The sequence below is a fragment of the Perca fluviatilis genome, chromosome 4, assembly GCF_010015445.1.
Source record: "Perca fluviatilis chromosome 4, GENO_Pfluv_1.0, whole genome shotgun sequence".
Classification (NCBI taxonomy): domain Eukaryota; kingdom Metazoa; phylum Chordata; class Actinopteri; order Perciformes; family Percidae; genus Perca; species Perca fluviatilis.
In genome coordinates, this window is record NC_053115.1 from 38067690 (window position 1) to 38090217 (window position 22528).

The 22528-nt window shown below is 40.9% G+C and overlaps 1 protein-coding gene across 19 annotated transcripts in view; it reads left to right on the forward strand.

The window, feature by feature from the left end:
* The window catches only part of plekha6 (pleckstrin homology domain containing, family A member 6), a 135321-nt gene that overhangs the window by 106984 nt on the left and 5809 nt on the right, over positions 1–22528 (forward strand). For 8 of the 19 annotated variants that reach the window (XM_039796336.1, XM_039796337.1, XM_039796328.1 and 5 more), the window contains 16 exons: positions 523–576; positions 880–960; positions 3139–3210; positions 3701–3781; positions 5374–5523; positions 6420–6515; positions 8073–8184; positions 8307–8446; positions 10330–10497; positions 11750–11825; positions 13276–13379; positions 14193–14351; positions 15436–15588; positions 16261–16409; positions 17014–17162; positions 21922–22029. In XM_039796336.1, coding sequence (XP_039652270.1) covers positions 523–576; positions 880–960; positions 3139–3210; positions 3701–3781; positions 5374–5523; positions 6420–6515; positions 8073–8184; positions 8307–8446; positions 10330–10497; positions 11750–11825; positions 13276–13379; positions 14193–14351; positions 15436–15588; positions 16261–16409; positions 17014–17162; positions 21922–22019 — 1842 coding nt within the window. In that variant the 3' untranslated portion in view covers positions 22020–22029. The remainder of the gene's footprint in view (positions 1–522; positions 577–879; positions 961–3138; positions 3211–3700; positions 3782–5373; positions 5524–6419; positions 6516–8072; positions 8185–8306; positions 8447–10329; positions 10498–11749; positions 11826–13275; positions 13380–14192; positions 14352–15435; positions 15589–16260; positions 16410–17013; positions 17163–21921; positions 22030–22528) is intronic. The other 11 variants (XM_039796348.1, XM_039796329.1, XM_039796333.1 and 8 more) reach the window with 8 other exon arrangements.

The window sequence follows — 22528 nt, forward strand, 5'->3', positions numbered from 1 at the left end:
TGGTAGAATTTGCGAGATTTAGCTACAATTTGTGTAAATTCCGGCCGTAGGTGTATCCCTTCTAGCCACAACCGTCTGAGACCGCGTTGGTACAAAATCTCGGAGGTGCACGGATCAGCTAAGCAGAGCCGTCCACACCCCCCCGACCGCGCTGAGCGCAAGAAGCATTCGCACATTTTAAAGTAGTAAGACTAATGAAGCCCCAGAACAAGCTAGCAACAGATTGAGATTACATTTAAGAAATAAAAGATATTTTCCATTTGTTTGTTAAAAAGACCAAGAACAATGAATTGAGTAGCTTTTAATCAAAAACTGCCCAGACGTTAACATCTAGCTGTGTTTAATTCAGTGTAAAGTGTACCAGTTGGATTATTGCTAAGGAGCTGTAGAGCTTCAGTGTGATTGGCAGATTGGCTGTGGTGCTTTGCTTTGCTGCTGTCCTATCCGAAAGCCTTCTATCTGTACAGTATGTATCTGTGTGATTTCCATGTATGTCGCTGTCGCTGCTGCTGCTTGGCTCAGGAGGACATATTAGATCTACAGCTGCAGCGCAACCTGGATTACTTAGACCAACAGGTAAGAGGATGCACACACAGTATTGTTTGCCATTACATATTTCACACACACTGTTACCCAGTCAGTTTCGAGTAAGTGCCTGAGTTTCCTTCCCCCTTTCTTGGTTCCCTGTTATTGTCTCCTTTCCCATGTTTCTCCTTTCCTTCCAAAGGACACTAGCCTGTAAATATAAAAACAATTTAAAATAAAAATATATATAAATATATATTATTAGCTTAACCCTAGCACATTTCCAGTATTGTTCCAATCATGCTGTTCCTCAAGCTTGTTGCCAGGTGTCTGTAATCTGAGCTGAATCTTCAGGTGCTCGAGGGAAGCCACCTAGTTGGCACGGTTCGCCGAATGGTGGAGCGCTCATCCTCAACAGCAAAGCTCTGTGTGCAAGTAAGGGAGGAGAGAGAGCCCCGCAGGGAGGCAGGCTTCAGCCAGCAACACTGCATCACAGCTGCTTCTCTTAGGGGTTAAGCCTTAACTAGTCACTCTAGTTTTCCAGCTGGACTTTTCTTCTGAAACGCCTTTTTGACTTTGGACCTAATTAGGGAACTCTCTACGCCAGTTGGCTAGTCCAGGCCAGCGGTGGAAGAAGTATTCAGATCATCTACTTAACTAAAAGTATTAATACAACTAAAAGTCTTGCTTTGAAAATGTTACTTAATAGAAAGTATGTATCATCAGGAAAATGTGCTTAAAGTATGAAAGTAAAAGTGCTCAATGCTGAAAATTCCTCACATTTTAGAAACTGGAAACGATCCAAACAGTTCTTTGTTTAATGGTCAAATTATTTCACTTAATTTGTGAAGTAACTACAGCTGTCAGATGAATGTAGTTGAGTGAAAAGTACAATATTTCTCTCTGAAATGTAGTGGAGTAGAAGTAGAAAGTGGCATGAAAAGAAAAGAGTCAAGTAAAGTACAAGTACCTCAGCATTTATACCTACAAATGTACTTAGTTACATTCCACCACTGGTCCAGGCTAGGCCAGTTTAGTCCTCATTCACACCTGGACAAAGGCCTGTATCGACCACTAACAGACTAGATATTCCATACCAACCCAAGCCTGCCTCTCTTGTCTTCAGTCCTTGTCTTGTCTGCATGCATGTTGTCCATACTGTCACTCACAGTCAAACAGATTCACTGTTATGTTCTTCTCCATCATTCCTTCGTAAATGTTTTATCATACGTTCTGCTTCCGCTTAGATGCAAGGTTCTGTATAAGTTTGACTGAAAACATTGTATGACCGTGTGGACCGTATATGCAGAAAAGATGCACAGACTGCAGGCGTGAACACGTCCACCAACTGAATGTAGTATTAACAGGACTATTTGCACATCTGACCTGTTGTTCACTAATGTCTCCATTGTCCAATGTGGACAATTTCAGGTCACTTTAAAGGCCTCCAAGGCCCAAAAACATCTGGCCTGACCCTACGTACTGTAAACACGCATAGTTTCTGTCAAAGCCCCACCCGAGCCTTAACCACGGCAGCAGTTTTACACCCGAGCCTGATTAAAGACCCAAATTTCCACTGTAAAAAAACCCTGAAATATTGCATAATCATCCCTGCATGGAAGTTGAATAGATATCCAGAAGATGGCACTAACACACAGATGTACACAGCCCATACATGATACATACAGATAAGGTCTGCATATAAAAATAAAAAAAACACCAGGAAATTTGCACAATGTTTTGAGAATTTACAGCCCCCCTTTCTCAAACTTGGCCAATGCATTGTTAGCGGTGCGGCAGAACCATGCATTATTAATTATATTTAGCGTCGCCATGCCCCCACCTCTGGGTCAGAGAGTCAAAGCTCTAATTTGAAACCCTCTTCAGGACTCATTCAGCTAAGTCGTCATGTCCATTAATGTGTGTCCAACCGTTTCGCCATTCATCTCAACTTTCCATGCTGCTGTTATAAAGATTGGTTTCAGGCAACGCTGTTTTCAGCAACATTACGTTCCCATTCATCGCATTCAATCAGAGATCTTGGGAGGACACATTGTAAATGTGGATTTAACAACTGCGTTGGCAGTGTGGTAGAGAGATTCTGGGCAGGAAACAACTTCCAACTCAACTCCTTTCAGTTCTTTATAGCCCAAGATGTATCATGACACATTTCAACTCAGTTCTTCATTCTGAGACATGAACCAAGGCGCTTCTGTGACTATTACAAATGAGGCAACGTGCAGGTGTGCACTGTACGTATGCCGATGTGTTATTTATATTAGACTGAAGATTGGCTCCATGAGTTCTTCTGGCTCCATCCAACTGGTGGAAGACGTTACATGCTGTGTTTTTGCAGAAACGTAGTCACCTGCCATGTGCTGCAGCAAATGTGATAGCTCATTGCAAAAATAACCAATTCTTTGTTGGCAGAGAAATCATCATTTCTCATAATAATGTTGTTATTGATGACTTTCTGAATAAATGAAGCTGTACATTCCTCAGAATAAAGAACATAATGTAAACATTGAACTTTTTGCTTTACTCTCATTGGGCTAGTTACTCTATGATTGAAGTTGATCATTTAGACGATTTGTTCCGTGTTTGTTGTACCAGGTGCCTCCCTTCCATGATGTCTACAGCAGAGAGTTACATCCTACACTGAAGCTCAACGAGATTGAAACCAGCGTAAGAGACACTGCATGCACAATAAACGTACAAACACACCGCCACACTCAGAGGTTTCACACTTTTTTATGCCTCTGCGCCGGCGACAGCTGTGTCTGGAGGCATTATGTTTTCGGGTTAGCCGTCTGTCTGCCCGCGTACCGTTCTCCTATATCTCAGGAACAACTTAAGGGAATTTCTTTAAATTTGGCACAAACTATCAATTGGACTTGAGTATGAGCATTAGGATTTGGTAGTCAATGTAATTGTGACCTCACATAATAACACATTTTGGCCCATAATTTAAGAATTGCTAAGCTAATTATAACAAAAATTTGCACAGCTATCAGCTATAGGTTTATTGTCCTGGTGTCTATATACTTGTGGCCCTATACTGTATGCATGTGTTCACGTGGATACATTCTTGTACTCTTTTTCTTGGTTTTATGGCCTCTCCCTGCTGTCTACAGTACAAAATATATGTGGTAACACCCGTTGTTCTGTCCGACAGAAACTCTTGGGTCGCCTGTGTGAGCAGAGCCAGATTCTGAAAGATCACGAGGCTGTTGTCCACCGACTGAGAATGGACAAGGTACGTCACTTTTCACAGTATTATACCACGTGTTTAAAGCTACATTGTGTAAGAATTTCTCCCATCTAGCGGTGAAATTGTATATGACAACCAACTGAATATTACTTTCTAGCTCTTCCTCCTACGGTGGCCAAACCCGAAATTAGCTCTCTCCATCGTTCACACGCAGCTGTTCTAGCCACTCCAATATTAACTTTGGTCTTGTTGCTTTGCCTGTCGCGTTGTCGTTTTAATTCTCTTTTTGGCTTCCCTGGCGAGTAATCTCCCCCTTGCGTACGTCACGGTGCCACTAGGTGTACAAGGGAGAAATGCAGACGTATGTCCCTCTTTGGCTAATGTATTTTAAAGATGGAGGTGCCATCATTCAAACGAGTCGCTCTAATGTATTCTGAATGATTCTGAACGTCAGATTCTACGCTTAGGAGAATACTTTGATTAGTTGGTGGAAGTAATTACACATGAATGAGTACATATTTGTGAAAGAACAAAGTTTTTTTTGCTAAGAATCAACTCAAAAATGACTGAATGTAGGTTTAAGAAATGTTGTTGAAATGTGTTCTGTTATAAGAAAAACAATGTTATATGTGCTTTTAACACTTCTTACCAGAGGTTCTGTTCTGATATATACTCATTGGCCACAAAAAATCGTCAGGGCTTTAAATGAACTTTTTTGAGTTACCAGCCAATTAGATTTTCCACTAGCCACATTGTTTCCAAGGAAAATAAACCAGATTATGGGTGCCACAGATATACATTAAAGTCTTCTCCGGTTCAGTGTAGATCGTAATCGATACCACACACGCTAGGCACGTATCCAACGGTTATAGGAAAGGTCACGACACAGTGTTCATGGGAAATTTAGCATTAGTACCACAAGCAGTGTTGCCAGACAGAGAATACATTTCCAAGCCAAACACACACAAAACTGCCAAATATCTTGGCGGAAAACAGACTAATACGGAAACACTGCTAAGTCGTTTGTGCAGCCGGCCGATTCAAACTGACGCAGTGTTATACGCTTCGTTCATCGCCAGCCAAATTGGCTAGTACCTTTACAGTGTGACCCGCCAAAGTAAATTTTTACCCGGGTTCGCGGGTGTCATTCTAAAGCCCTGAATACAGTACAACAGCGCTACAATGTACGTAACCTTACCCAAAATGTTCAGTTTTTGTCATGAATGAAGTCTTTGGTGATTCTGTTTTACAGTCAGCTTTTTAGGCTGCCCTTTGTGTTACGGTCGTATGGGATTTCTGCGAGTAACATACTCCCAATTACTATTTTTTTACATTAACTTTCTAAATAAATGTACACTTTCAATCCAGAAACCGTGCACTCATAAAGCTGTACTCACATTTTAATAGCTGTAATATGTCCTAACACCACATATAATAATAATAATAATAATAATAATAATAAAACCACAAATCGTTCTTTTCCATTCGCAACTGGTATAATTAACTGGAATATGTCTTTGAGACTCAGAGTGGTGAGCTGAAATCCTTCACCTGCTATTTAAGTTTAAGAATTTTGGCAGGAAAGCTCGTTTCCCATCAACTCTTCCTTACTTGCTTGCCATGCTTGCTGTTCCCAGGACAGCCTAGAGGAGGCGCTGGTGGCGACTCATCAGGAGATGGAGCTGTACCATAACCAGCCGTTGGCCATGGAAAAGCTGCGCTTCAAAAAGGAAACCTTGCAGAACCAGCTCATCAACATCAGAGGGGAGCTCTCCCAGGCCTCCAGTGTAAGACTCTGCATAACATATTCACCTTTTTTTCACCGTCTTTATATTTTGTGTGTGTGTGTGTGTGTGTGTGTGTGTGTGTGTGTGTGTGTGTGTGTGTGTGTGTGTGTGTGTTTTTTGTGTTGTGTGTGTGTGTGTGTGTGTGTGCGTGCATGCGTGCGTGCGTGCGTGTGTGTGCGTTTTTACAAACTTGGTCTTACTCTGGCCATTAATCCTATCCTTTATAATACAATTTGTACACACTTGAATGAATAGATGAATGAATGTCTTTATTGTCATTGCATGTTCACATACATTTTCTGTCTCTCATAAGAGAAAACGGTTCACTCTGCTCAAACACATACTCACATACATTGCGTATTACATGCATTAAGAAATAAAAATAGCTGTTAAAAAAAGGTAAAATATAACTGTTCATCCACATGACATTCACCCCACTTTCGACGATGCCAAGTCCATTTAAGTGACAGAAAGTGCTGCTTGAAAAGCGCTATCTTTAGCTATAGAGTATCTTTATAAACAAGAAAATGGTACAAAACGTGCAATACATAATTGACAATGTCACATGCTCCATGCAGGAAATAAAGTCTAACTTGTGTGCATAGCGTTGGACGGTTGAACAAATGCACAGCCGCTTCGATTACCGCTTGTTTGGGAGCCCCTAACCTTGACTATTCATTGTCAATTGATAGACAACTGTTTATCATTATGTGGTATACAAAAAAGTTATCTATATAATTATTAAGTCATCATTTATACTCAAATCATTCTGAGAGTTAAAGGGAATAATATCAGAAAGACATAATAAAGAAAAGAAATCAGGCATGAGTTATGTCCACCACAGATGTTAGAAACATTCTCTGAGCATGACATGCATTTATTTGTACCTCTCTCAGGCTTTAACCACCACTCGTATGGAGTTTGAAGCATTGGAGGATGAGGCCAACGCCATTCATGGAGATCTATGGGAGCAGCTTAATGCAGGAGGGCAGGTAAAGGGTCACACTGGCATTCTCCCTGTTTGTCTTAAAAGCCCAGCTGTAAGTGATATGGGAAATGGAAAGCTTGTTTCCAAATGGATGTTTGGAATATGGAGTTAATGTATACTGCAAGAAACTTATAAGCCTTCGAAACCTATAGTGAAACGTATGTATATAAGAACTACAATTAGGACATAGTTCTTCCCCATTTGCTTTCAAAATCTCATGGTAAAAAACAAAACATATATATGTGTTAATAATAATAATTATGCTAGATAACCACCTAGGCTGACATATAATCAGCCTTATCAATGAGAAAATATATATCCTTCCTAACTTTTAAGCATAATAGCTAACATTTACTTACTACTTACTTTTCCTCAGATATCATATATTTCCATCATATATGCTCAGGATCTCATTCTCTTAAATCTAGAGACCCCCAGATCTTGTGTTTCCTAACAGTGTAAAGATGTACTGTGGCTTGGTACATACATTATTTGTCTAAAGTGAATATAGGACAGGAAATCAAGGTCAGCAGTACTCTTTGACTGTGTTGGACATATCATTTGGTCCACCATTAGATAATTATGTATAACCTAATGCTAAATTGAAATTGAGACTCAAAGGTTTTCAGTTATAAAAAAGAGGTCATGGCATTTATTCACCAAAATAATCTCTTTATCATCTCTTTATAAAGTTCTCTTGGCCTTTGGAATTAAAATAGCCCCACATCATCACATACCCTTCACCATTCCTAGAGATTAGCATGGTTTTATTTCAGTTAGCCTAATAGCTGGTTTGATTTGCATTGAGAGATGATTTTATGGAAAGTACCACATGCCAATCTCTAGGGATGGTGAAGGGTATGTGATGATGTGGGGCTATTTTAATTCCAAAGGCCAAGGGAACTTTATCAGGATGCATAGTATCCTGGATCCATGAAATAACTGGCTTTTAAAAATAAAAATCGGCCTGCCTCTATAAATATCACTAGATATTTCTATCTACTTACTTATGCCCCCTGTATTTTAAGTAAGCACATTTATTTATTTACGATACATTATTCATTCACAAAGAAAACTGGTGTCCTTAAAGGTTGGATTTTTCCTCATTTTTTTAATTAAGGCATTATGATTAATTTCCAAAAGATGATTTTTTTATTCCTCTTTTTAGTCAACTTTAGCATGGGTTCATAAACTGTGGTGCCACTGTATATATATATATATAATATATATATATGCTTAAAGGGACATTCATCCCATATAATATACATATATTATAAATACCTTTCATGGTATCCAGCCCTGTGAATATCTTCTGTTTTATTTGTCCAGGTTATCAGATATGTGTCTCTGAGATTTCTGCTGAGAGTTCCATTTAGGTAGTTCAACAGCAAATGTCTTATCAGAAACAATGTCCCTATTACTCTGGATAATCCTAATAGATAAATCATAGACCTAACGTTCTAAATATAAGTATATAAGTTTTCATAGGGACTGTTTCTTAAATTAAAAGTACTTCACATTCCCTCTCTCATATGACTTTGTCTGTACTGGCTTTTTGCAGAGTGAACTGGTCCGTAGGCACATCCAGAAAGAGTTTTGGAGAGTCCAGGATGTATTAGAGGGACTGCACAAGAATAACTCATCCAGAGGCACTGACACAGCCAAGCACAGAGGTAACAAGCACACTGGTGCTGGAAATTAATCACGTTTAGTGGAAATACCAGTGTCTCCATCATGTATATTCTAATGGCTCTATCCCTGCCACCCCCCACCCCCCTCTCTTTCTCTTGCACAGTGGCCAGTGGTGCTTCAGGCTCCTTTAGCACCAATAGTCCAGCCAGTCCCCTGAGCTCAGTAAGCCTCACCAGCCCGCTCAGCCCCTTCTCCCCAGTGCCCGGCTCCCAGGCCTCCCCCACCAAACAGCTGGGCCCGGAGGTAAGCACCGGACACATCCAGCTAGGCACCAACCCCAATCCAAAACCTGGCACAAGCCCATGCTCCAACCCTGAAGTGCGTAGAAAATCAAGCCCTAAACCCCGTCCCAAGTCATGTATAGTGCCTCATTTCAAAACCGACCCTAAGCCTAGGTGTAGACCCAGAAGTTACATGGAACCTGACACAAGCCTGCATGCAGAAAACACAGATTACTATGGCTGTGAAACCCACAAACTCAAATTTCCCCAGTTCTCCCTAGCTTTCCCAAACCCTGGGGAGTCCTTGAGTAGATTAGACCCTGTGATAGAGGAAACCGACCAAAACTTCAACTGCAGAATCAACTCAAACTTCGACCAACCTATGAATCCCGCCAAAGCCAGAGCAGAACAGATCAGTTTTCTCCAAGTCCAATGCCAGGACTCCAAATATATCAACAAGCATACAGACACAGTCCAAACCCTAACTTCTGACATTCAGGAAGTTAGTTGGTTGACCTCAAATGTTTGCAGCCAAGAAGTCAAGATTGGCCTCAGAAAAGATGTCTATCCAGAAAACCACCCATATCACTTCTCAGCAGAATACCATGGTGGCCTAAGAAACCTGTCTTCCAACAAACGCTTTTCTATGCCTGAATTGGAGTTCCTGCTTGTCCAGGACTCCTATCAGACTGATGTTTTATCCTTGCGCTACAGCCCAGACCTTTTCACATCTTCAGTCCCTTGTTTTGGAGGTGCTAGCCATGAAAGCCAACTCCATCAGCAGCTAGTGTCTAGGTCATCATGCCATGTTGGTGCAGGTGCTAGGCCCCTTACTTACCCCAACAAGCAAGGGGGACTTAACATTAATCCTGCGATCCGTGCCGTAACACAGTCTGACTCACCTAGTAATCACTCAGGTAAAGTGTTCATGCAGACCAATCTTTAAAGAATAGGGTTATTGATGATTATTATTCAGTCTGTTGAGATTCGTAATATTGTAAATACAGTGACAATATTTCCCACCTAAACATTTTTTGTTGCCATTATTATAGGTCATCGTGGCATCATGGTTGTCCCCTTTAGTAAAGCCATTGATGCTGTAATTGCCTTCGCAGACAGAACTTTATCCAACCTTTCAGTTGTCAGAGCGCATTCTTTAACAGCTCCACAGGGATCTCCTGGAACGCAAATACTTGCATGCATCTCTGATGCACCGTTGTGCTTCGGTCTGATTCACATAAAGATTTGGGGGATTTCATGTCATGGGTCTTGAGATGGAAACCATAACATTTGTCCAGCATAGAGTTAGTTAAGGGTTCACTTGTGCTGTTATGTAAAAAGATGGAAGAGACATGTTCTCTCATTGATGTCAATCTTCACAAAACTCTCCATGGTATGAAAAATTAATCCGATCTGTTCACAAGATTTGTGTTCAGATTTCCCTGTCAACTAAATAAAATATAGAAATATATATACGAGTTGAACATTTAAATTAGTTGACTAAAGGCGGTACTTGAGCATGATACAAGTTACAAGTTAGCGTTGGACTAAGAGCTGCAGTAAAAGCTTTCCATTTCAACTCCAATTCCAAAGATGGACCCTAAATGTTTCTTAGCAATACAATGCTGTTAAAAATATTCTAGGAGAGAAATAACTTAACTGTTTATGGTGTATGAATTCACATAAGCTGTCAGGTATTTCATTGGCCACCTGAGGATTTCCATGTCTAACTCCTTAACTTAAGATAAAGACCCCATTCCACAAGAATCATTCTCATGAGTCCTTTCTGCTCTGCACTTGCCTGGCTTTTTATCACTCCTCCTGATGTGCAGCACTCTCTCTTCCACCTATCCTTTCTCTCCCTTCCTTCCTTCCTCCCTCCTTCCTGCCCTTATGGTGATATAGGAAAGTGTTCCCCCAAGACCTCCCCTCCCCAAGTCCTATTACCCTTTGGAGCCCTCCCCTACCTTCCCTCCCTCCGTCCCTCCCCTGCCCTTTGACAGCGCCACCTGGCTACGCAGCTTGGGCATCGATGACGGTTACCTTGATGGTGAAGATTCTCACATCAGAAAGGTATTTGGGTGTTTCTGCCCCTGTCCTGCCCTCGCTTCACCCAGTCCTAACTGTTGTCCAACGCCATCATTTAAAAACATTACTCTTAACTTTGTCAACCAACAGATACCATTCATCCCTCCATATTTCAAGTGTTATTCCTTCTTCCAAACCTCCATTTGTTCAAGCACTCCACCCATTGCCTCTGATGATCCCTCTGTATCAGCCTCTATTTGAGCTTCCAAAGCACTTGTTTTTTATTGCCCAACATCGTACATTTTAGTTAAAAAAACACTGCAGGTGCTTTGGTACGGAGGCCCTCTCATGCCAAGGACGAGCAACACTTAGCACTTGGTATGAATCCAGTGTGGAGTTCTCTACATACACAGATCCTCTGTCAAACTCTACATGTGCTTATTTGTGTAGTGGCTGGTAGTGATGTAGTCATTCTAGTTGGCACATGGTCACACCAGGAAGCATCACAGTTAAAGTCACTTGGAGTGTCACGATTTTGATTTTTAAATTAACTTTTGATTTCAACTATCGAAATCGGAAGCAGGATCGGCGATTCCCCCAGTATTTTTTTATCTCGCCACCCCCACCTACTTGCGTGCGTCCGAAGAAAAAAACAACAACAGACGCAGTGTAGCTTTATAGCTGGTAGCATGCAGCTAAAGATACAGGGTAACATTAGCTTACTGCTAGCCAGCAGCTTGACTTTTTCAGACACCATGACCACTGCCAGAGTCCGAGGAGCGAAGAAACCATACTGGAAAATCCTCCTGCTTCCCTGAAGTCACCGGTGTGACTCAAACTGTTGTTGCAAAGTACCCTTCTGCTATCTAGTGGCTCTTATTATGGCATTGCCATCCCTGTTGAAATAAACTTTCAAATCGAAAATTTAATCAAATCGTGACCGTAAAATCCAAAATCAAATCGTGGATTTGGAGAATCATGACACCCATAGGAACCACAGTTAATTCAAGGCAAAGCATTTGTACCATCCAGTCCTGTCCCATGACTGGCCACAAACCATGTTGCATTTCTTCTGCAGAGCAGTTTATACTTGTTCCGTCAAGATCAGCACTGTCAAGTAACAGATAATTTCAGTGTGAAATTTCACTGTCATTCATGCTGGTGTGATCAGGCCTTTACTGTGTCTGCCATGACACGTTCTCACTGTTTAAACAGGAGCTTTGGATGTGTACTGGAATTCTTTCACATTAGGGTGACATTGGTACATGACAAATAATATCAGTGTTCTGCCTTGCAGCCCAAATTTGGAGAACACAACAACAGCAGTGACGTGCAGGACCAGGTACAGGACAGACAATCCACCATGAATAAAGGTACAGCAACCAAGTATGGGGCCTGTATTGTAGAAAAACTATTTGCAAATGTGTTTGGAGAGTGCAACTGTTTCTCAATCTCTGTGTGCGTAATCAAATTTGTAAATGTGTAAAAATAAAAAGTCCAAATCTGTATTGAGATTTGCGAGTGTATTGAGATTTGTAAATGTGTGGACAAAACTGTAAATGTGTACATAGGGCTGTGAATGCGTAGACAAATCTATAAATGCCTACATAGATCTGTAAATGTGTACAGTGAAAATTTGTGAACATTTGTAAATGTTAATACTTTTCCTACACTTCTGCCATGACAGAGATCTGGAAATGTGTGTGTAGATTTGTCTGTCAATATAAGTTTTACAATTCTCAACCGATTTTCAATGAGTAATGGGGGGTAGTAAGTGGGGGTATGGCCTTGACCAACTGCCACTTTGCTCGTTTGAAAGCCATGATGTCTCTCTCTCATGGGTGAGCCAAATTCTCTGGGCAGGCAAAGCAGAGAAAGGGGAGGTAACCTTGCTCCTTATGACCTCATAAGGAGCAAGATTCCAGATCGGCCCATCTGAACTTCCATTTTCTCAAAGGCAGAGCAGGATACCCAGGGCTCGGTTTACACCTGTTGCCATTTCTAGCCACTGGGGGACCATAGGCAGGCTGGGGGAACTCATATTAATGTTAAAAAAACTCATAAAGTGAAATTTTCATGCCAAGGGACCTTTGATACTTTATTATCTACATGGAGTAGAACAAAAATGTTTCGTCTTTAGTTAAATAAAGCCTTGATAGTTACTGTAGGCTGTAATTGCTGCTAAACACAACACTAAAACACACACTCCTCTCATCAGTGCCTAGCAGCGGCGATGAAGCCAATGCGGCATCGGAATAATATGTTTTTGACTTTTCAACCGATATCTACGTATGCATTTACAGTTTTTTGTATTTTTACAGATTTTCTTTTTACACATTTACAAATCAAATTACGCACACAACTTATTTTACACATTTGATGATTCCTATACACATTCACAAATATCAGTACACATTAAGAGATTCTTTTACACATTTTCAAATCTGATTACACACACACACAGATTGAGATACAGTTGCATTCTAGTTTTGATAAAATAATGGCCCCATACCATGTAATAATGCTACTGATCCTTTCTCAGCTGATGAGATCTAGCAATTAACTCTTAGGCTGTTACACAGAACCTAATGGAGCATGCTATTACACTTATGACATTCCTTCTACTGACATTTGTAAATTGAAGATGAAAGAAAACCCATAATCTAGTTCAGAATTTACTCTTTTGAGGGATGACTGTATCATTGAATCAAGTGAAGCTGACAGCATATGCATACATTGCTGAATAGTGTTAGGTTTAATAAGCTTTAATAGCTCCCTCTTCTTTCCCATGGTTTTGAACTTATCTGTTGTGTCCCTTGCCAGTTGGCATTGTCCCTCCTAGAACGAAGTCCCCCACCGACGAATCGCACAGCAGCTCTGCTAGAGTTTCCCGCCATAATGGCAGAGGGCCTAATGGAATCTCTAGGGTATGTCAACCTAAACTGCATGTAAATACTATCCAAATGTCTTTCTTAACCCTTCTATTTCTGTTAAGGGTCAATTTGGCCCATTTCAGTTTATGTGAAAAATACTACTGACAGAGAAATGTTGGAAAGGTTACTTTGCAGATTCAGATTTTATTTAAAAACCATAACAATTAAAATATGATGCATTATTAATCATTAAACTATCCAGCATTAAATTAGAGTTGAAAGTTCCACCTTGAACAGACGTTGAGTAAATGCAAGTACATTGTGCATATAGAAAAAAAAATATATATATATATATATATATATATATATATTTCTATTAATAGTTAAGAGTTTTGCCTTACAAAAACAATGTTTTGAGTACTTCTTCTACCACTGCCAGATAGAGAAATGGTGAAAAGTAAAGCAAGACGCTGTGTTTCTGGGCCCCTAAATCAGTTATTTTATTATATTTAACATTTCAGTTCATCTAGTCTTAGTTTTTTCATTTTAATCAAACTGATTTCGCATAAGATTTTATCTAATACATCTCATCGTTATTAGATAAAAATACACAGGTGCCTACTGACAATGTTATCCTCACCTTCTGTTATCCTTTGCATTTTGCCCGAGTCCTCTCAGTGATGTGCGGTTCAGTCACACCCATCCGTCCCGTAACGAGAGCCAATCTGCAAAAATTAGCTCTTTCTCTCAGACACTAACTCAGTTGTTGCTGTCTATCTAGTTGTATTGTATGGCCATTGTATTGGCATTAAGGTCCAATAGGACTAGGACTGAAAACTGTGTTCCTATGCCACATCTTTATCACAGGAGCGGCCGAAGAGTGCTGTGTTTCCCGCGGAGCTGAAGTCGAAGATGAGCGTGCAGGAGCAGAATGAGCGAATCCGACGCAACCAGAGCAGCTCTGTGAGGGACAAGAGGCGGAGTCTAAACCTCTCAGGTGGCCAGTCTCCATCCAACTACAAAGTGGTATGATCAACCATGTGATGGTCCTTGTCAAACATTATAACACAGAGTAATACTAGAGTAAAATCTAGTTTTGCATTGCCAGACCTTCCTCCACAGCATAAAAACATGCTCTGGTTTTTTGGCAACAATCGTCATGGGTGACACTAAAAATAGTTTCGGGAAGGAGCTTGTTTTGGTGGAACATGTGCCTGTAAGGAGGCAAGCATTGTAATTAAAATGGCTGTTGAGTGTGTGATGAGAATTTTACTCAAAAAAATAGATAATTTGATTGTCGGTTCTAGCTCTGCAAAATAGTTTCGGGAAGGAACTTGTTTTGGTGGAACATGTGCCTATAGGGAGGTGAGCATTGGAATTAAAATGGCTTTCAACTTTCAAGGTAGAACTACTGTTCATGAAACTATCATTTTGTTAGACAAACTTGATATACATGTATAATTTAAAAATAAATTATAAATAAAAAAAAAAATAGATTAAGCCTCAATAACACCTACTTACATTCCAGGCCATTGTTTTGTTTGGAAATGGAAAGCCAGTGAGGGATTACATTCTCTTCAACAAAATAAATAGGGTACAAAAAAATATTTTTTTTCTAAAAGGGCACTTATCTAGTCCATGACCAAGAGACCTAAAGAGCAGGGGATTCTGTGTTTGTTGCTCTGATTGGTTGTAGGTCTATCCAATTGCATCCAGACATTTTGGTCTACGTGATTAATTGGAACCTTGGGAAATGAAAAATGAACAAAGGGGTCCAGAGTAATTTGCATTTGCGATTAGGTGTGGCGTCAGGCAAAAAAACCATTGATGTTCATTAATGAACGCCCGTTACATTCAAGCCACTGCCAAATGAGTTGATACAAAGCTAATTAAGGCTATCAGCGTGGAGGAGGGGTGGGGATGGTGCGTTATCATGTGGACGCGCCGACAGTTTTGTTGTCGTTACTTAGAATTCCTCATGGGGGAGACAGAAACTACGCACTGTAGCTTTAAGATTACAGATGATTTGATTCTATCTGTATTTGTGTGTGTGTGTGTGTGTGTGTGTGTGTGTGTGTGTGTGTGTGTGTGTGTGTGTGTGTGTGGACAGATCCGTAGGCGGCTGACAGCTCACGAGATTGACATCAAAGACCTGGAGGCGGCGGTTCGAGGCCCGGGGCAGGAGTCACCTCGGCAAGAGATCGCTCGCCTGAGACGGTTAAAGGCTGAACCAGAACCCTACGACCTGGACCTCAGCAGAGAGGTGAGATCAGCCAGCTGATGCATCGCTCGCTCAGTCACTCTTCCTCTCATTCTGTCCATGTCCTGTGAGGAGGCACCAAGTAAGCACACAGAAGTATCTGCGCTCAGTAAAGGTAACAGATTTATGAAGCTTCTAAAGGGACATTAGGGGATTTGTTTTTTCTTATGCGCACAAGATACTTTCTGGTATCTAGTACTCACGAGAAACCAATCTGAGTAGCAGTCAGAATGGCTGCCAAGGAGGAGGTATTCATCTTCTTGAAAATGTAACAAATTGTACCTGATAGTGTCGTCAAAAAACTTTAAAGATAATAAGGCAACTGTTAACCAATTTCATGCTTTGAATGTGAAATATTAACTTTAGCTACATAACGTTAGCAGAACCATGCTAGCATAATAAATTGGTTTCTCGTGAGCACAAGATACTTTGGCATGCTAACAAGAACGTTTCTAGAGGTGGATATATGCACCATTACACCTCTGCTGAACTTGTCAAAATTCACTAAACCTTAACTAAAGTAACTTCTCTTTTAATAAAAGGACAAACACGCCATATCCTGATAAAAAGTCATCCTAGCTCACAGTTTCCATTCTATGAAAGAGATTTTATATTGATGTATCCGTGTATTTGTTTGCATGTCGGACATATGTGGGTGGGTCTATATTTATTTAGGTGCATTTGTTCCAGCTGATGACTCCGGACAAGGTTCTGATACCAGAGCGCTACCTGGACGTGGAGGACAACACTCCTCTCAGCCCCGAGGAACAGAAGGAGAAGCAAAAAAAACTGGAGCGGATCAAGACTCTCATTGCCAAATCAAAGTGGGTCACTTTTCTAGGCACCTCACATATGTTTGAACCCATACCTGTTGGTCCAATAAAGCATGCCCTTAATGCTCCTTCCTTTACAACAAAACATGCTGAAACTGTACCTTGCATGTCACTGGTGATGAAGGAATATGTCACCCACTGCAACAGTGGGGCTCTCTTACGTTCACAACTCTTAACCTTTTGAAATAAACATACCATCACAATACATAAATATTTGTAGAGATAAAATGTTACATTTCAAATGTTTTCATTGAAAGTTTTGATTTGAAATTAAAAAGCAACAGCTAAAGATTGAATGTGACAGTGAAGTTTAACATTATTTCATATATATTTGCTTCCATTACCTTTTAAATTGCTGAAGAACCAAGAAGAGTTGTCAACTTTCTTCATTAATGCTCATTTTAGCACTTTCTTGCAAGATACAACTCTTAAGGTATAAATATTAATAACAGAATATACAAAATGTCCTTATATGCAGATGATATTGTATTATATTTGTCAGATGTAGCGTTTTCATAATCTATGACTAACACATCCTCCATCCTCTTCTTCTATCTCTGTGTCTCCTTTCATCCCCCCACTGTTCCACACACAGCCTGCAGAACATGGTTCCTGTGCTGGACGGCCCTGTGGATGGTGGGGCTCCAGTCAGCTCCCAGCAGCAGTTGGAGGAGCAGGAGAAGCGTATTGAGATCTCCTGTGCTCTGGCTGCCGAGGCCTCTCGTCGCAGCCGCCTTCTCTCGGGTGAGGACTCTCTGCACACGGCTGCCACAGACACCATCGCCACGACACTAACACTCTCACTAAGTGCTCACCATGAAACAAGCCACAGTTCTCCTTCCCAACACTATCAATGCGCATTTCTGCACGTACCTCCTTGATTCATCCAACTCACATCTGAAAACTAACTCCTCATGTGTCGTTTTGGATCCAGATTTTGCCAAGGTGCAGCAAATTGTAAAATGCAAAAACATTTCTCATTTATTTCTAATAGAGCATTATCATTTTTAAGAAAATGTATAGCTTGAAGGTTAGGCATTTTACTTCTGAAATTTCCAGCTTCCAAAGGTCATTTTTGTGGGCTTTACTCTTAGGCCGGTTACACACTGCACGCGTCTCGCGAGCGTGGCGTTTCTGTTGCGTCTCAGCTGCGTGTCAGCTGCGTGGATTTTTCTGTGTCCTACACACCAGAAGCGTGTCTGACGCGGCGCTGCTCCTACTGCTAGATACAGGGAGGGCTGATCTCGGGACATAGCGCCGACAGATTCAAACTCTGAAAAATGGGTAAGTGGGCTGTCTGTGTAGCTGTAAAGAGCCTACAGCCTATCTGATGTTGGAGCGTCACTCACGTTGTTATTGTAGCCTATCCTACTACCCTTTATATATAGCCTACTGATTTGATTAAAGCAAGACAACATCGGCAGTATTGACTGCAAAATATGTTACAGAATATTTCGTTCTGTATGACCAGTGCAACATTTAAAAATATTTTCTCTGAAATTTTGTATTACATTTATATCTACTTTGATGTCAAAACCTAGACTTTCAAACATCAAGATGTCATTTATTAATATGCATTCGTGTCTAAATGACATATAAACAGACACGCGTCTCACGCCGGCAGTGTGTAAGCTCAACCTGTTAACATGGGAGCCGAAATATAAACGGCCACGCGGCTGACACGCTCGCGCGACGCGTGCAGTGTGTAACCGGCCTTATTGATGATGTCTTACTCTAAATTTTACTATACAAACTGTACAAAATGTCACAAGTTTTTAATTGTAAATGATGGTAGCCCAGCTGTGCAGTGTGCACATAATTTAGGCACTATTTGAGTGTGTGTGCCTTCGCCAACAAGTGGGTCCGATTGTGCATTCCATTTGTACTCGGAAGTTGGAATTTCTGAGTTCAGGACCCTTATTTCAGGTGCACTCATTAGTTTGACCTCCCAATTAGTTGTGTTGTCGTGTCCATAGATCTCATCAATATGGTTAGTAAGATGTTATTATAGCCAATAGGAGTGATGGCCAGAAACAAAAGCCAAGTTATGAACAATTTCTTTAAGTCTTTACACTCATACACACTAAGGTGTAAAAACTGCTTGATTTAATACTATACCATATATAGTAATGCAGTCTACACCAAAGCAGTTACAGGTACTCAGTATTTCATTACATACAGTGCCTTGCGAAAGTATTCGGCCCCCTTGAACGTTTCGACCTTTTGCCACATTTCAGGCCTCAAACATAAAGATATAAAACTGTAATTTTTTGTGAAGAATCAACAACAAGTGGGTCCCAATTATGAAGTGGAACGAAATTCATTGGCTATTTCAAACTTTTTTAACAAATAAAAAACTGAAAAAGTGGGCGTGCAAAATTATTCAGCCCCTTTACTTTCAGTGCAGCAAACTCTCTCCAGAAGTTCAGTGAGGATCTCTGAATGATCCAATGTTGACCTAAATGACTAATGATGATAAATAGAATCCAGCTGTGTGTAATCAAGTCTCCGTATAAATGCACCTGCTCTGTGATAGTCTCAGAGGTCCGTTTAAAGCGCAGAGAGCATCATGAAGAACAAGGAACACACCAGGCAGGTCCGAGATACTGGTGTGGAGAAGTTTAAAGCCGGATTTGGATACAAAACATTTCCCAAGCTTTAAACATCCCAAGGAGCACTGTGCGCAGCGATAATATTGAAATGGAAGGAGTATCAGACCACTACAAATCTACACGACCAGGCCGTCCCTCTAAACTTTCAGCTCATACAATGAGAAGACTGATCAGAGATGCAGCCAAGAGGCCCATGATCACTCTGGATGAACTGCAGAGATCTACAGCTGAGGTGGGAGACTCTGTCCATAGGACAACAATCAGTCGTATACTGCACAAATCTGGCCTTTATGGAAGAGTGGCAAGAAGAAAGCCATTTCTTAAAGATATCCATAAAAGTGTCATTTAAAGTTTGCCAAAAGCCACCTGGGAGACACACCAAACATGTGGAAGAAGGTGCTGTGGTCAGATGAAACCAAAATCAAACTTTTTGGCAACAATGCAAAAACGCGTTTGTTTGGCGTAAAAGCAACACAGCTCATCACCCTGAACACACCATCCCCACTGTCAAACATGGTGGTGGCAGCATCATGGTTTGGGCCTGCTTTTCTTCAGCAGGGACAGGGAAGATGGTTAAAATTGATGGGAAGATGGATGGAGCCAAATACAGGACCATTCTGGAAGAAAACCTGATGGAGTCTGCAAAAGACCTGAGACTGGGACGGAGATTTGTCTTCCAACAAGACAATGATCCAAAACATAAAGCAAAATCTACAATGGAATGGTTCACAAATAAACATATCCAGGTGTTAGAATGGCCAAGTCAAAGTCCAGACCTGAATCCAATCGAGAATCTGTGGAAAGAACTGAAAACTGCTGTTCACAAACGCTCTCCATCCAACCTCACTGAGCTCGAGCTGTTTTGCAAGGAGGAATGGGCAAAAATGTCAGTCTCTCGATGTGCAAAACTGATAGACATACCCCAGCGACTTACAGCTGTAATCGCAGCAAAAGGTGGCGCTACAAAGTATTAACTTAAGGGGGCTGAATAATTTTGTACGCCCAATATTTCAGTTTTTTATTTGTTTAAAAGGTTTGAAATATCCAATAAATTTCGTTCCACTTCATGATTGTGTCCCACTTGTTGTTGATTCTTCACAAAAAATTACAGTTTTATATCTTTATGTTTGAGGCCTGAAATGTGGCAAAAGGTCGAAAAGTTCAAGGGGGCCGAATACTTTCGCAAGGCACTGTATGTCTTGAAGTTATGATGTCATCACTCAGGCATCACACGTTAATGCATGAGTCCATATTCAGCTAAACAACTGTATTTACATTAAGCACTTTGTTTTTTGTTGTTCTGCTTCTTCTTTTACTTTGTTTAACAGAATTACTGTGTAATTCATGATCAATTGTAGTTAGGAAAAGATATAGAGAGGGGCAGGCATATGTGACCAGGGGACCATGAAAAGTCTCAAAGTTGTGGACTCAGCAAAAAAATAAAACCAGCCCCTGAAAGTCTGTATTCCAAGACCTTAGCATTGGTGAGGCAGATAGCCAAAGGTTCATCAGACAAAGAAATCACGCAAAATGAACCGAAATGCATTGAGGATATATTGTAATAGCTTTGGTGGCACTTTTGTCATTTCATCAAGCACCATAATCAGGTCTTAATGAAATTTAACATTTTGCCTGTTCGCTAAATATCTGCAAAACTATTTACAATTTCATCAGCCTCAGCTGCACTTAGTGTTAATTGGCAAATGCTGCATGCTGTCGCACTGAACTGAGATAGTAGATGTGGTAAACATGAACTGATAAGCATCAGAATATTATCATTGTCATTGCAAGCATGTTAGCATTTTGACATAAGCATTTGGCTAAAAGCACAATTTTGCCTCACAGAGCTCACAGCTATAGACTTGTAGTCATGATTTTTTTTAAAGAAACAATTCATACATGGTGCATTGTCAGTTTAATGTAAGCTTCACACTGAGCATTACAACTTCATTTTGAGTCCAGTACCTATAATCTTCTGTCATGACACTTAGCTCTTTTTACTTGACTCATGTCATTTTGTGAAGTCTCAGTCAACACATAATTCAGTACCACCCCATTATACTCCTTTTTAGACTGATATTTGTACTCTTAAGGTCCACTCGAATATGTCAACATTCTTTGATGTTCATAAAAAAAATGCTGTGTTTCTTATACTGCCCACAGCTGCAGCTCCTCTGCCTGAAACATTCTGTCTGAGCTCTTGGCCCGCCTTCCTGAAAAGCCCAGTCTGCTCTGATTGGTCAGCTGGCCCACTCTGTTGGGCGGGCTGTGCTTTCTCAGGCATTCTCAATCAGTGACATCACTAATTAAGGAATTTCAAACAGGAATGTGGGGGAGTCATTTTAGTCAATTAGAAAAAGTGCTGTCTGGGAGGGAGATGTGAGTGAAATGGGTTTTTTGTACTTATACATCTTAATACATCTATTACATACATGCAAAACTATGTAACACACTAAAAGATTGGAAAAATCCCCAAAAACATATTAGGGGCTCTTTAAGGGGTGTCACACATGCATAGCTGAGCCTAATCTGGACATGCATTTAAAGCCCCTGACACACTATCCCGACGGCCGCCGACCGAAAACGGACGACGGCATGGAACACACGGAACAGACTCAAGTCACTGACCTCGCCAGACTGTCCAACGGCCGATTATCGGCTTGGTGTGTCACTGCCTTTAAGGATACATGGTGATACAGGGAAACCAGACTTTACAGTTTTCTTTACCCTGAAAGTCCAGAGATGTGTGTATTTTCGCAGTCACACATCTGAATGAGCACAAGTCCCTTCTCCTCAGCTACTTACCCTTCTCCTTTTGATTGGTCCACTCCTTCTTTTTCTTTCCATTTCTCCCGTGTTCACTCCTCCCACTTCCCTCCATCTCATTCCAGCCCAGTGCGCCCCCAGCACCCCCACCTCCCCGACCAGCCTGGCCCCTTCCCCTTCCTCTGCTGACTTCCCCAACTCTGCCCACACCATGATGGCGTGAGTCATGCAAGGTGAGTCTCCGTTCACCACAGCACGTCCACCTGTCCCCTCCCATCCTGTTTAGAGCCTGCTTGCTTCGCTGTCTGGGACTGCTTTTGATTTGATCTACTGGGGTTTATGATTCGATATGTTGTGCTCATTTTTATATGTTTAAGATGCTGATGACCCATGTTTGGCCCAGTGCTCCTTATCACTCTCAAACTTGCAGTATAATTAACTGGACATACATTTCATTGAACAAATCTTCTGACAGACAAATTTCAGATTTCAACAGTTGTCAATTTCCATTGCTTTTTGTCTTAAGCTCTTTGTCAAAAAGCAAGAGAGACAACCAAATGTATCTACCTACTTGGTTTTGTGTAAATACACAACATTATCTTGGACTTGGTTTGGACAAAACTGTCTATCAAAGCATCATTTTTACTGAGCTTGAAGGTCCATTCTTGTAATTCTCAACACAAAGTCCAACTTGTTTTTTTCCGAAAATAATTAATACACATCTCACATCAC